This window comes from Lampetra planeri, chromosome 23, assembly GCF_965212315.1.
Source record: "Lampetra planeri chromosome 23, kcLamPlan1.2.h2, whole genome shotgun sequence".
Lineage (NCBI taxonomy): Eukaryota > Metazoa > Chordata > Hyperoartia > Petromyzontiformes > Petromyzontidae > Lampetra > Lampetra planeri.
In genome coordinates this window covers 8022689-8036776 of record NC_136129.1, presented here as the reverse complement: position 1 = coordinate 8036776, position 14088 = coordinate 8022689, and the positions used below count along the sequence as shown (strand labels likewise).

At 50.3% G+C, this 14088-nt stretch overlaps 1 protein-coding gene across 1 annotated transcript; it reads right to left on the bottom strand.

Annotated features, from left to right (window-relative positions):
• Nucleotides 1-9440: 9440 nt before the first annotated feature.
• LOC144726520 (neuropeptide B-like) lies at nucleotides 9441-13374 on the bottom strand. The gene is made up of 2 exons (XM_078605316.1): nucleotides 12845-13374; nucleotides 9441-10678 (listed from the first exon to the last, which is right to left on the bottom strand). The coding sequence occupies exons 1-2, from the start codon at nucleotides 13238-13240 to the stop codon at nucleotides 10550-10552; spliced, it is 525 nt and encodes a 174-aa protein (XP_078461442.1). The 5' UTR covers nucleotides 13241-13374; the 3' UTR covers nucleotides 9441-10549.
• Between the last annotated feature and the right edge of the window lie 714 nt (nucleotides 13375-14088).

Genomic DNA, 14088 nt, shown 5'->3' with positions numbered 1-14088 from the left:
ACCTTTTGTAAGGAATCATGCTTACATTAACCACAATACTTGCAGTCAAATGCAAACAAAAAACAATACTCTGATAAATTTATGCATTGTCTTTGAAACTGGTGTGGACCAATCAGAAAAAGGGGAAAACCCCTATTAGTATTACGATAATTATTGCTATGGTGATGATGGACTGAGCCGAACCCTGACATTTTCGGACAGCGAGCGCTCTGGCAGCATCTGATTATCAAATCTAGAATGGCGAAGTATGGTCAAATCACACTACGCCTGCAGTAACGCACGTGGCCCTGCAGAGGACGCCAGCAGCTCGCAAATGCGCCGACCGTGCATTCGGATTACACTGGTCAAGACACTTTTTCTGGCATAAGGTATTCCAACGGTTCAAATGTAATTCTGGGGTGCTGATTAGAAATCTAGCATCAGTTTTTGTCTATCACATCAGGTTTTTGAGATATCAAATATTGCATTTTCAATAAAAACTGCAGAAGAAAAATATTAAATAAATGTGGATATCTACATACAATGATATTATAAACACACTATCCTAAAAATACAGCACCATATTTTAACACTAAAGCAGTCACTGACTCGCAACAACTTGCAATCATAAGTGACAGAGTTAATTTCGGGTAAAATCAATGAAAATGGGGTATGCCGATAGCATAAAAATGAGATGTGATAGAGCAAATCTGAGATCAGTTTTGGAATCAGCACCCTGAAATTAGTCTAAAACAGCTGCAAAAGTCCAGGCCAGAAAAACATGTTTTTTTGTTGTTGACCAGTGCTATAGGACGCACCTCCTCCCCCCCGTATTGTAAAGCAAGAGTTGGGGGTGCGTCATATAATCCGGTATGTGTGTGTGTGTGCGTGTGAGACCCGATTTGTACACTTTTATTAACACAAGTCTCGGGTGCGTCTTACTTTCCGGAGCGTCTTATAATACGGAACATACGGTACAGCAGCAAGGATGGTACTGTGTTAATAGGTGCTCGCCAGCTTTCGTTTCTGAAGTGCTGATGTTCACGCATACACATTCACCAAAGGCAAAGGTTCCCCCAATAGCCTTCGCAGACTGTTGGGGCAAGTGCTGTTGGCAAGCACCTATGAAGGCCGGAACGTCACACGAGGGGGGTGGGTGGCCGGCACCACGCCCGACCGCCTTTGTCTCTCCCAGTGGCGATGTTAATACATCGCCACCAGGTACTCATTTGAGGCTGAGTCGACCTGAGGGAGGCCTCGGACCGATTCAGATAATCGTCACCTGTGTTTGTGGCCGTGAGCGAGAATCGAACTCGGGTCACCGGGTTCGTAGTGCAGCGCGCTAACCACTGCACGACCGCCCCCCTACTCTCTCACACGCGCACACGTAACAAAGACAAAGATCCCTGTAGAGTATAGCATTTGATTGACTACTGGGGCAAGTGCTGTTGGCGAGCACCTATTAAGGCCGGTACAACTTATGAAGGGGTGGAATAACCTGTTGTGTCCTGATGTTTGGGCCACCCTGTACAGAGTTGCTTTATATTCCCAGGGGGGGGGGGGGGGTTGGAGGTGGCCGAGTGTCGCAGAGGTCAGAGAATGGAGTGCCACCGCTGAGATTCTGAATTTCAATCCGAGTTTCGTTCGCCCGCTAACTAATTCCGGATTCACAAGCGTAGAATGCATGACATTCCGTTTCACAATTGACGAAATGTTACAGCTGAAACCCCTCCCTAAAAAATAATGACAAGAGACTCAAGACATTCGTCAATAACGCTGTGGCGTTGAAGGGAAAATTATATAATAGGCGACGTTTAGGGCAATGAGCCTTTTTCAGAGCACTTAGGCCAAATATATAGTGGACAATAAGAACTGGAGCCCGCACATTACACTCTTGACCTGATGATAATTACATTTTTTTACATTTCTGGTGACCAATAATAAACATATGAATAGTTACACGAAAAATAATCACAAAGCCTCGCTAAATAAACGAATTTATATGATAAAGTAAACATGCGCAAACATGTCGCTGGCACATTGCGGCGTGGGAAGATATATTCTTGTGAGCACAATCCACTTAGCAATGCATTCCCAGGGCCTAGATACCACTTCAGTAGAAAAAAAAATTGCTCGGCTGCCATGCAACGTACATTTCACCCGAGCAGGGCGTGTGCGAAAAGTTCAGCACTCACCAGGATGCGGACAAAACAATATCACAGAATTACTCTTTGGTTCTTTCGGTAAAGTCACGTATAAAGAGAAAATAATAAATTAAATACTAGCATACGACGTTTCGATTGCAACACGAGCAATCATCATCAGGTATAAATGAAATAGAAACACAAATCTAGTATACTTAGAAATGTAATGTAATACAACAGAGAGTCGGATAACATAACAGTCAACACCCTACCTGGTTGATTACGCTCTTCCTGAGAATGCTAAATTTTGTTGTATTACATTACATTTCTAAGTATACTAGATTTGTGTTTCTATTTCATTTATACCTGATGAGGATTGCTTGTGTTGCAATCGAAACGTCGTATGCTAGTATTAAATTGATTATTTTATCTTTATACGTGACTTTACCGAAAGAACCAAAGGGTAATTCCTGCAGTCACGAAAGCTCCAAATTATGTTTAATATCACAGAAGTGCTTCTGTGACACCTCGTTCCGCGGGCCGTTCTCTGGCACGGGGAGATGCACGCCGCTCGCTGCTTGAGGAGTTCCGGATGGACGCGCCGTCTCGTGGCATGACATCGACGGGACAAATGCAATGAAATTGTGAAAGATGCAGAAAAATTGTTCCGCGTGCACCAGGGTGGAGAATGAGGTCATCACGGCCTCGTCGCGCACCGTCAGATGGAATTAAAGCGAAGCCGACTTAGATGAGTCATACACCTCTAACCTTTACACCTGTTGTTGGGGGGGAGGGAGAGCGGGGGGGGGGTATTACTTGCACCTGATGCTCCCACCAAGGAACGCACACACACACCACGCGTCATCACACCGTGCTGTCATCACACATACACATCGTTTTCATGACGCACCAAGACTCTCGCCAAACGCCACTCGCTCATCACACCCCCTCGACTCTCATCGCACACCACACATTCATCATCACACACCACGCACTCATCACATCGTGAACTCATCACACACACACATCACACACTATCATCACATCGGAAACTCATCACACACACGCGCCACCCGTTCATCACATACCGCTATGTGCACACACACGCACACAATAACGTATTCACCACCACACATCACGCTCTCATCACACCACGCTGTGATCACCACGGCCCCAGCCACGAATCACACCCCACATTCTTATCATATAGCGCTATCCCAATCCACACATCGCACTCAATCATCACACACACACACCATAATATCATTACACATTCATTACATCTCGATCATTTTCATCGCACACCAAAAGTAAAGACCCCCCGTATAGCCTGAACAGACTTTTGGGGCAACCGCTGTTAGCGAGCATCTTTAGAGGCCGGCACGACACACGAGGGGTGGGTGGCCAGGACCACGTCCGGCCGCCTTTGTCTCACTAGTGGCGACGTTTACTACACACCGCACAAGGTACTCATTTGAGGTCGAGTTGACCCAGGACCAGTTCAGATAATCGTCACCGGTGTTGGCCGTGAGCGGGAAAATCGAACTCGGGTCGCCGGGGTTCGTAGCGCAGCACCACCAAGACAAAGACAAAGACCCCCCGTATCTCCTTAACAGACTGTTGGGGCAAGTGCTGTTAGCGAGCACCTACACCACCACAACCACCACCGCAACTCTCATCACACTCCAATCCTTCCCATCCCCGCCTTCCCTCTCTCTCGGACAGGGGCACCGCACGCATCTCCGGTGGCAGGGCGCTCACTGTGCCGACACAGGTAGGGAGGGAGGAGGAGGAGGTCGGCAGGCAGGCTAGGGCCAGACTCGCGTGCTGCCGGAGTTAACGGAGCGTGGCCGTGGCCGCCCGCGGCACCCCCCCCCACCTCCCCCCCCCCCCCCCACAGACTCGCGCGCGGCTTCTGTCATCCTCGATCCTCATCCTGTTCGCTCTCAGTCTCCGCGCAAGCGCCGTTCCGAGCTTCACCGCGCGCGGCTTTGTTTGCGACGCACGCGCGCGACGCTCCGTTGGCGTTCAATCGCGCAGCAAAAAACAACCCACGCATAGGGCAGAGGTCCGACGTCGTGGCAATTTGGGGCGAGTGCTGCGAGCGAGCGCCCAAAACGGCGCGCGCGAAGCGGTGGTTGGACAGAGGCACGCCCGCCTGCATTTGTCTCCGCCGTGCGCGAATGTTTGCACCCCGCATAAAGGTGTTGATTTGAGGCCGAGTCGACCTAGGGGAGTCCCAGGACCGATCGAGATGTGTTCGTCACCGATGTTGGACGTGAGTTGCGAAACAAACTCGGGTCGCCGGTTGCATAGCGTGTAGTGCGCTAAGCGATGCACCACCGCTCCCCATATACAAACGCACGCACGGACACCCCAGAAACCCTTAGAGACTATGAACGAACACCTATTAAGGTGGAACGGTGCACGAGAGGGTGATATGGCCAGCACCACGCTCGGACGCCTTTGTCTCCCCAGTGGATGCCTGGAACGCTCTCCCTTCCGATATTAGGAAGCTACTGGAGCTATGCACTTTCGCATCTCGATAAAAAAACTAATTTCTTCAGAGCTGCTAGTTTGTTTCGTTTGTTGTCCTTCCCCCGCGCCTCCAATTATCACGGTTGGCTACGTACGGTGCGAAAGAAAGTTCATCGTACATACATCTACGGAGAGCAGTGCGGTCGTTGTTGTGAGCGCACTGCTCTCTACGAAGTACGGACCCGGCGACCTGAGTCAGAGTCCCGATGAGTTCAGAGTCCCGATTCACGGGGCAACAGCAAGCGGTGAACATTTCTCAGCCGGTCGCGGAAGAGCGCTCGTGGAACAAACGCGGACGTCCGGAATCACCGCCTCATTGGAGCCCCACACCATGATCGCTCCTCCTGGCTCTGGCCATCCTTCCTCGAAGACACTCGCTGGCGCGGCGAGAATCAGAATGCGTAAATATATAAATGCGTCGTTGAAACCCACCACTACCCGAACACAGCCAACTAGCAAGGGTTCATATTATTTGGGTCTTTCGGTGGAGTCACGTAGATTCAAAGAAAAATAACAAAAAACTACGTCGTTTCGATCGCAACACAAGCGGTCGTCATCAGAAAAAAGTAAGGGTTGTCACGTTAATAAAACGTGGCTAATTCGTCCCTAGTACAGCACACCAGTTGTGTGTTGGAGAGCCAAGCCACAACTTTTACGTTTCGCCAGTAATTACAACTAGCTTCATCAGGCGATATACATTTTTTTAACGACACATTTATATATTTACGCGATTTAACCCCAGAAAAAAACCCTCTAGTATGGATGATATTGGTCGCGAAAACCTACGTGTTAAGCTGAGAATCTGAATCTTTATTTCTACTTGAGAGGAATCCGATGAGCCACAAAGCTCTATTTTTTCCACAGACGTCCGGTCGTTCAGTCGTTCACAGACGTCCAGCCATGCACCGCATCGGAGCATCAAGAGGCCGATGCGCTCTTCTCCTCCGTGGATGGATCATCGCGAGCACGTGGCCGCAGTGGCGCGCGCGACTGTGGCCACGTGACCCAGACGATGGGCCCCACGGCCACTTGAGTCACCCGCCGTCGTCTGCGCTCCATCAACGTGGGAGGCGCACCGGGAAAACAACAACACGCGGACCCTCTCCTGAAGCCCCCTCGTCATGGCCAGCGGACCTCGATAATGGCATTCGGCTCCAGCACATATTGCCATCATACGCAAGAGTGAAATTAGCGGTGAATATTTCGAACCGGTCCAAGGCCTTTCCGTAGGTGCGGAGCGTGCAAACATCGATGGGGCCATTGACCGTGGAGACGGAGCGATGGAATCAACTCGTGGGGCAGTTACTGGGTGGATTAGCGCATCGCGTGATGGTGAGCGACGGCGACTTCGAGGGGAGGGAGGCCTTCGTCCAGCGGTGGATTGACCGTGGCCGATGATGATAACGCAGAAGAGTCAATGACACGGTCAATATATTCACTTTTATTGGACACACACACACAAAGGTTATACTTATAACGTACACCAACAATAACTGTACTCGGTTCCTTCGGTAAAGTAACGGAAATAAATATACTCGCTTGTGTTGCGATCGAAACGTCGTGGGTATTTTGCTTTTATTATAAAAAAAAATATTTCTAATTTTATTTTACTATTTTAATTGTGGGTGTTTTTTGCTCTTATTATTATAAAAATTTTTTATTTTTATTATTGTAATGTTTAATTAAATTGTATTATTTTTATTTAATTTTTATTTTGTTTGTTTATTATTTTGTTTTCTATTTACGTGACTTTACCGAAAGAACCAAGATTATTAATTCCTGCAGTCACGAAAGTTTGAAGTCAAAATGTATACTCGGTTACAGCGCTGACGATCCACTGCTGGATGGACGCCTCTCCACGCCGTGTCGGCCGTTGGGGTTTGACCATACTTCACCACGCTGGTCTAGAATCGAACTGACGTCGCTGGGTTCATAGCGCAAGTTGCGCTCACCACTGCGCAAAGCCACCGCTCACTCCCCATCCCCCACTGCCCCTCCCCTCACCTTCATCCCCCCCACACTGCCCCTCCCCCCTTCCCCCCTCCCTCCTCCCCCCTCGGTCAATAAGTTGCCTATGGTCGATAAACTCACTTTTATTACCCATAAAAGGAGATCTGTATTTGGGTAATGTTTCCATCTCACTCCAATTATCTCGATGAACCCAATTTCTGTTCTAAGCCATGCGTGCCCTATGACGTTTCGAGAAATGGCCCTTTTGCAGAGCAGTCGTAACTCATATAGCAGAAACATTATTATCACACGGAAAAAAAAAACTCACCACGGTCAGAGCGGAGCGCTGGTGCAGTGGAACCTTACAATGCGCTATGACCCTGGCCACCTCAGTTCGATTCCTGAGCAGGGCTAACATCTGAACAGGCGCTGTACACCGCTTCACCAACTCGCCCTGATCAGCGTGGTGAAGTATGGTCAATACACCCCCCCACGACATAAATGCACACGGAGGCCTTCATCCAGCAGTGGACTGACACATTACTGGACATAATGGCTGATACCAGCACTGCTTTGTAGAGTTGGCTGACGTTTCGGGCTATAACCTACGGCCAGATCACCCTGAACGCGGCCGACCTCGTCGGATTTTGTACTTGGGCTGCGACGTGGCCGGGAAATGGCAGTTCAGAAATTGGATTATTGAATCCATCTGTGCAGAGTTTTCAGCATTTACTCCCCCCCCCCCACCCCTCGTAAGTGTGGCGTGTTTTCTCCAAGCTCTCCGATTTTCTCCCCAACACGAAGCCAAATGTCTCATTAATGGAATTGGCCAAATTTCCCAACATAGGGCGCTGCTGAAAATGAGTCTTGAGACTCAGTTCGGCTCTTCTGGGTACATAAAGAGAGCATTATCATCATCGTCATCCTCGTCGTCATCATTATCTTCTTCTTTCGCGTTGCAAGGTGAAATGTGCAAAGGTCATCGGTGGATATCGAGGTTATTAAGCCATTCTGTGTAGGCCCCCGTGAAGGCTTGGCACGCATACGTCCAGCAGTGGATTGACAAAACACGAGCCATCATTTAATTCATGTTTCATTTTTGCCACTGAACAATCGTCGTTCGTTCTCTCTCACACTCAATCCGTCGGTCACGCACTTGTACAGCTATCCATGCACGTGGCCTTGGACCGGAGCTGACGAGAGACGGCGCGTGGCCTGTGTATAACCGTTTGGAAGGAGTGGGGATATCAAGTAATCCACCCTTGTTATAGCTGTATAAATAAATGGGCACCACTAAAGATGTGCACCCACACACTCGCACAGAGACCCATTAACTCACACACAGAGACTCATGAACTCACGCAGAGACCCACAGACTCACACAGGGAGAAGTAGTCTCACACAGACACCCATAGACTCACACAGATACCCATAGACTCATCACACAGGGACCCATAGACTCGCACGGAAAACCCATTAACTCACATAGAGACCCATATAACGGCACACTCACACGGAGACTCAGGCTCAGAGAGAGAGAGAGCCTTAGACTCAGTATCCCCCACCACCAACTATTTGGTCTTCTCTTCCCCCCGCCCTTGCACTCGCTCACTCACTCAGTAACAGCGCAGTAATACAGCACAGAGCTTTCTTTTCATTTTAATGGGGAACAAAGTCGTAGCATCAGACGGACGAACAGAGCGAGAGAGAGAGAGAGCGCGCGATATTTTCCCGTCTGGTTGCATGTAGTCATGTAAACACATAGACAGACACTCACACACATTTATACAGCAACACACACACACGCACGTGCGCACACATACAGACACACGAAGATCTTTAAGACACGCGCGCACACGTATACACAAGCAAAAACACACACAAGCAAACACACACATACACACAAGCAAACACATACACACGTACTCACAATCACACACACAGGCACAGATGGGCGCACAACGCGCACAACGTGGTTATAGGTGAAGGAAACACAAACACGGCATGTGTTTATGGCGTCTGCATGTGTGTGTGTGTTGCCTTTGTTTGCCTGCCTTTGTCTTTGTGTGTTTGCGTTTGTCCGGGTGTACGTATGTACTTAGTCGTGTGTGCACGCCTGTGTGTCTGTATATATATGTGTCTCTGTGTTTATGTATGTGTATCTGCATGTGTCGTTAATGTGCTCCTTTGTGTACGCGCGCGTGTGTGTGTGTGCATCTCTATCAGCACGTGTGCATCTACGGGGTGTTTAGTTTGTGAGTGTGTCTGTGTGTAGGACTGTGTTTGGTTTGTAGGTTTAGGGGGTATGTATGTGTCTGTATGTATGTATCGGCATGTGTGCGTGTGTGTGTGTCGACACACCAGTGACGATTATCTGAACTGGGGCTGGGCCTCCCCTAGGTCGACTCAGTCGGAAAAATTAGTACCCGGTACGGTGTGTAAACATCGCAACTGGGGAGACAAATGCGGCCGGGCGTGGTGCTGGCCACCCACCCCCTCGTGTGCCGTGCCGGCCTTTACAGGTGCTCGCTCACAGCACTTACCCCCAACAGTCTGTTAAGCCTATACGGGGGATCTTTGTCTTTGTGTACACACGTATATGACTGTGTGGAGTCCAGTGGTTCGATTCCCACTCACGACCAATAACAGCTACAGCGAATATCTGAACCGGTCCTGTATTCGAGTTGCCGTCTATGTAAGTAGGTATACGAATTCAATGTGGAATAACGACTAATTTTGCGTTTTATTTACAACCTTCAATGTTGAGTGTGTTATTTAATACATATTTTGTCTGGAAATAAAATTATTAAGAGAGATATACTCAGCATCAATAATCACGACGTTACGATGTTTTTTTTGCAACAAAAAAAAAACGGACGATACGATTATCGGTAAACATGTTTTTATTTATCGTGCCATATATCGTAGTCGTGGAGTTCTTTCGCGGCCACCCGAGCCGTCTCCGCGAGTGTCGTGTATGAGTGGTGTAGCGATGGAGTGCGCAGGCGGTGCAACTGCACCCAGGGGCCCGTGGGTTGGGGAAGCCGAGGCGCGTGTGTGTGTTTGTCTTTGTTGAGTCCGTGGGGAGCGGTGGTGGAGCGGTTAGCGCGACGCTGCGCGACGAACCCGGCGAACCAGAGTTCGATTCTCGCTCACGGCCAACGACACCGGTGGCGATTATCTGAACGGGTCCTGGGCCTCCCCTAGGTCGACTCAGCCTCAAATGTGTACCACTAGAGACAAAGGCGGCCGGGCGTGGTGCAGGATACCCACCCCCTCGTGTGCCGTGTCCGCCTTCGTAGGTGCTCGCTAACGGCACTTGCCCCAATAGTCTGTCCAGGCTATACGGGAGGACCTTTGTCTTTGTATTTATCACAATTCGCCATTAACTCAAATCATGAACGAATCATGAACGTCTTCACTCTATGTCTCTGAAATCGGGTGGTAAATCTGGTGATGATACTGATGGTGGTGCTGGTAGTGATGGTATTGGTGACTGTGATGGTGGTGGTGATTTGCGATGGTCATGTTTGTGGTGCTGGTAGTGATGGGGATGCTGATGGTGGTGGTAATTGTGGTGATAATCGCGGTAAAGTATCATTAGCGTGAATGCTGGTGATGTCCGTGTTGACCGTGGTGCCGTTGGTATAGCATGGGTATTGATGACAGTGAAGATGGCGACGACGATGATGATGAGACGGGGGACATGGGGAGGAAGGGAGACGTGATTAGGAGGGAAGGGGGGTCTCAGAAAGGGGGACTGAGCGGGCTCTAACGGAGAGCAGGAGGGAGACAGATGAGTAGGGCGTGGGGCGTGGTGGTGTGGACTCATCTGACGAACAGAATTGACGCGTGTGTGTGTGTGTGTGTACACGCACACACGTGCACGTGTGTGTGTATGCTCGTGTGTCTTTGCGCGTGCGTGCGCGTGCGCGCGCTCAAGGGTAGAGGCAGTCTCGTGTGTCGAGGGTCAGGTAGACCTCCGCCTTGCACTGCAGAGTGGCCGGGAGCTCGGACAGGGGCTCGCAGCTCTGCAGGTACGGGGTCACGTCCTTCACGCAGATGCCCTGCGCGGAGGGAGCGGCACGGGCACACGCACAGGCACACACGCGGTACATACACGTGCAAACAAAGATCCCCCCCGCGATAGTCTTAACGGACTGTTGGGGAAAGTGCTGTCAGCGAGGCCGACGCGACACGCGAGAGGGTGGTTGGCCGGCACCACCGCTCCCCAGGGGCGATGTGGACACTCATTTGAGGCTGAGTCGACCTAGGACCGTTTCAGATTATTGGGATCGTGTAGCACAGCGCACTGAGCGCTACACTACCGCTCCTCACCATGTCCATATATAGCCACACTGGTATATATAAGTCCAGTATATGCACGAGGTATACGGGCGTATATACATACAGGTACACACTCACACGGGTACATGGGTGCACACGCACACGGGTACATATATGACGACATATGCTTATATGTACCCCCGTGTAGCTTTAACAGACTATAGGGTCAAGTGCTGTTAGCGAGCACCTATGAAGGCCGGCACGGCACACGATGGGGGTGGGTGGCCAACACCACGCCCGACCGCCTTTGTCTTCCCAGTGGCGATGTTTGCATATCGCACCAAGGTACTCATTCTGAGGCTGAGTCGACCTAGGGGAGGCCCAGGACCGGTTCAGATAATCATCACCGGTGTTGGCCGTGAGCGGGAATCAAACCCGGGTCGCCAGGTCTGTAGCGCACCGCGTTAACCGCTGCACTACCGCTCCCAATATATATACACACGGACACATACAGGGACGTACACGGGCACACGTATACACACACGGCTACGTACACAGACGCATGTACGTATACACACAGGCACAAGCAGACATCCATTCGGCTCTGTGTTTTCACATGCCAGTCAATTAAATACATCAATATACACGTTTAGCCCATGGGCCTATTGGCTCTGCAGACGTGTGTATGTTGAACTTCTTTCGCACCGTACGTAGGCAACGGCGCTGATCGGAGGCCAACATTAACCGGCAGCGCGGTTTGTTTAACCCGAAACCAAACCCGGGACCGCTTTTAAGCCTCTGGGTCTCATCAGACTTGTGGAATTGCCTGCCAGCGGATCTGAGGGCTTCACAATCATTAAGCAAGCTTAAGTGAAATCTAAAAAGTTACCTTTTTAAACTTGCTTTTACTTCTGATTATTTTATAGTGTTAGATTTTTTTTGAAATGCCTTCGATAGCAATTTATTATAATGCAATTTAGTTTTGTATGGAAATAGCTTTTATTGTTCTTGCGATTTCGTCTTTTTACAATAATTTCGCTTATCTGCAGAGCATTTTGAATGGCATCCTTTGCACGAAATAGTGCTCTAGAAATAAAGACACCTGTGACACACCTGCATGAACCGACCCACGCCTGCACACACCGACGCACATATGTGCACACATTTGTACACACCTATCCACACCTGTACCCACACCTGTACAAACCGTTCCACGGCTGCACGTATGCCTGTTGAACTTCTTTCGCGCCGTACGTAGCCAACCGTGCTAATCGGAGGTGCGGGGGAAGGATAACGAGCTAAACATAAAAGGCAGATATTTTTTTACACACACCTGTTCACACCAACCCACGCCTGTCAACACACGTGTAAACAGCGAGCCATGCCTGCATGCACACACACACTCGCACACACACACTCGCACACACACACTCGCACACACACATTCGCACACACACACTCGCACACACACCTGTACAATCGACCCACGCCTGCACACACACCTGTACACACACTCCTGTACACACCGACCAACGCCTGTACACACACACCTGTACACACACACACCTGCACACACACTCCTGTACACACCGACCCATACCTGCACACACACTCCTGTACACACCAACCCATACCTGCACACACACACACCTGCACACACACACACCTGTACACACACACACACCTGCACACACCCTCCTGTACACACCGACCCACGTCCTGCACACACACACACCTGTACACAACTCACACACACACGCCTGTACACACCGACCCACACCTGTACACACACACCTGTACACACACACCTGCACACACACACACACACCTGCACACACACTCACGCCTGCACACACACACACACACACACCTGCACACACACTCACACACACACACACCTGCACACACACACACCTGTACACACACTCTCACAAACACACACGCACCGTGCCGCGCCCAGCGCTGCCCACGCGCTTCGGATGCTGCTGCTGCTGCTGCATCAGCACGGGCAGCAGGAGGTTGCGCATCAGCTCCACGCCGTCAGCGTCCGCGATGCCCCGAGCCGCCACCGCCGCCGCCGCCGTCTCCTCGTCATCGTCGGGCACCGCAGCCGCCGCCTGCCCCGCCGCGAGACCCGCTCCGTCTCTCGCTTCGCCGTCCGCGGGGAGCAGCGAGCGGCGCGCGAACGGCGAGCGGCGGATGCCGGAGAGAAGCCCAGAGGCGCGTCCCACCGAGTAGTAGCTGGGACCCGTGGCCTGCTTGTACCACGCCTCGGTCGGGTCGGCCACCAGCGTGGCCAGCACCATGCAGGCGAGAGTGGCCGCTGCGCTAGCAGGCTTCATGGTGTTTCTAGAGATGATGCCGATGGTGGTGGTGGTGGTGCTGGTGGTGGTTGATGATGCGGCTGCTGCTGCTGCTTGGTGGTGGAGGTGATAGCGTCTGCTCGTGGTGGTGGTTGGTGATGGTGGTGGTGGTGCTGATCTCTGTCAGTGGTTGGTGCGAAGTGCTGTGAGCCCCGTGCCTTATAAAGGAGGATTTGAGAAGGGGGGTTGACGTCATGGGCGAGATTGTGAGGGGGGCACCGTGCTCGGCCGCCTACCGCCTCCTCATCCTCCTACTCATCTTCCTACATTGCTCATCATCATCATCCTCCTACCTCCTCATCCTACCTCAAAGCCCCCCCTCCCCTCTCCCACGCTCCCAATCACTTTAACTTAATTCTCAACATCGTCAGACTCATCCAAGTTACTGCATCGTCGCCCTCCTCACCATCATCATCATCGGCATCATTTCCTGCTCATACCTCGCTACTTTCTTTCTCAACCCTCATCCTCCTACTCGTACACCAACCTCCACCTCCTCCACCTCCTCCTCATCATCATCATCAACTTCATCTCCGTCAGCTCCCCCATCAACTTCGTCTCGAGCTTTGCACCTTGCACGCAGCTTTAGTGGACAGCGGGATACGTTTGACTCGCTTCAATCATTCAATTACCCCGTCGTTTAAAAAACACACAACAGACCATACGCTTAGGTTTTTTTTGGTAAAGTCACGTAGGTAAAAATTAAAATAAATAATAAAGGATAATAGAAAAAAAATAAAAATAAATAATTAGTATTCTTTTATTTCTATAAAAAAAAATTCATTTTAATAAAATATAAAAATAATAATATTTAGTTTATTTTTATT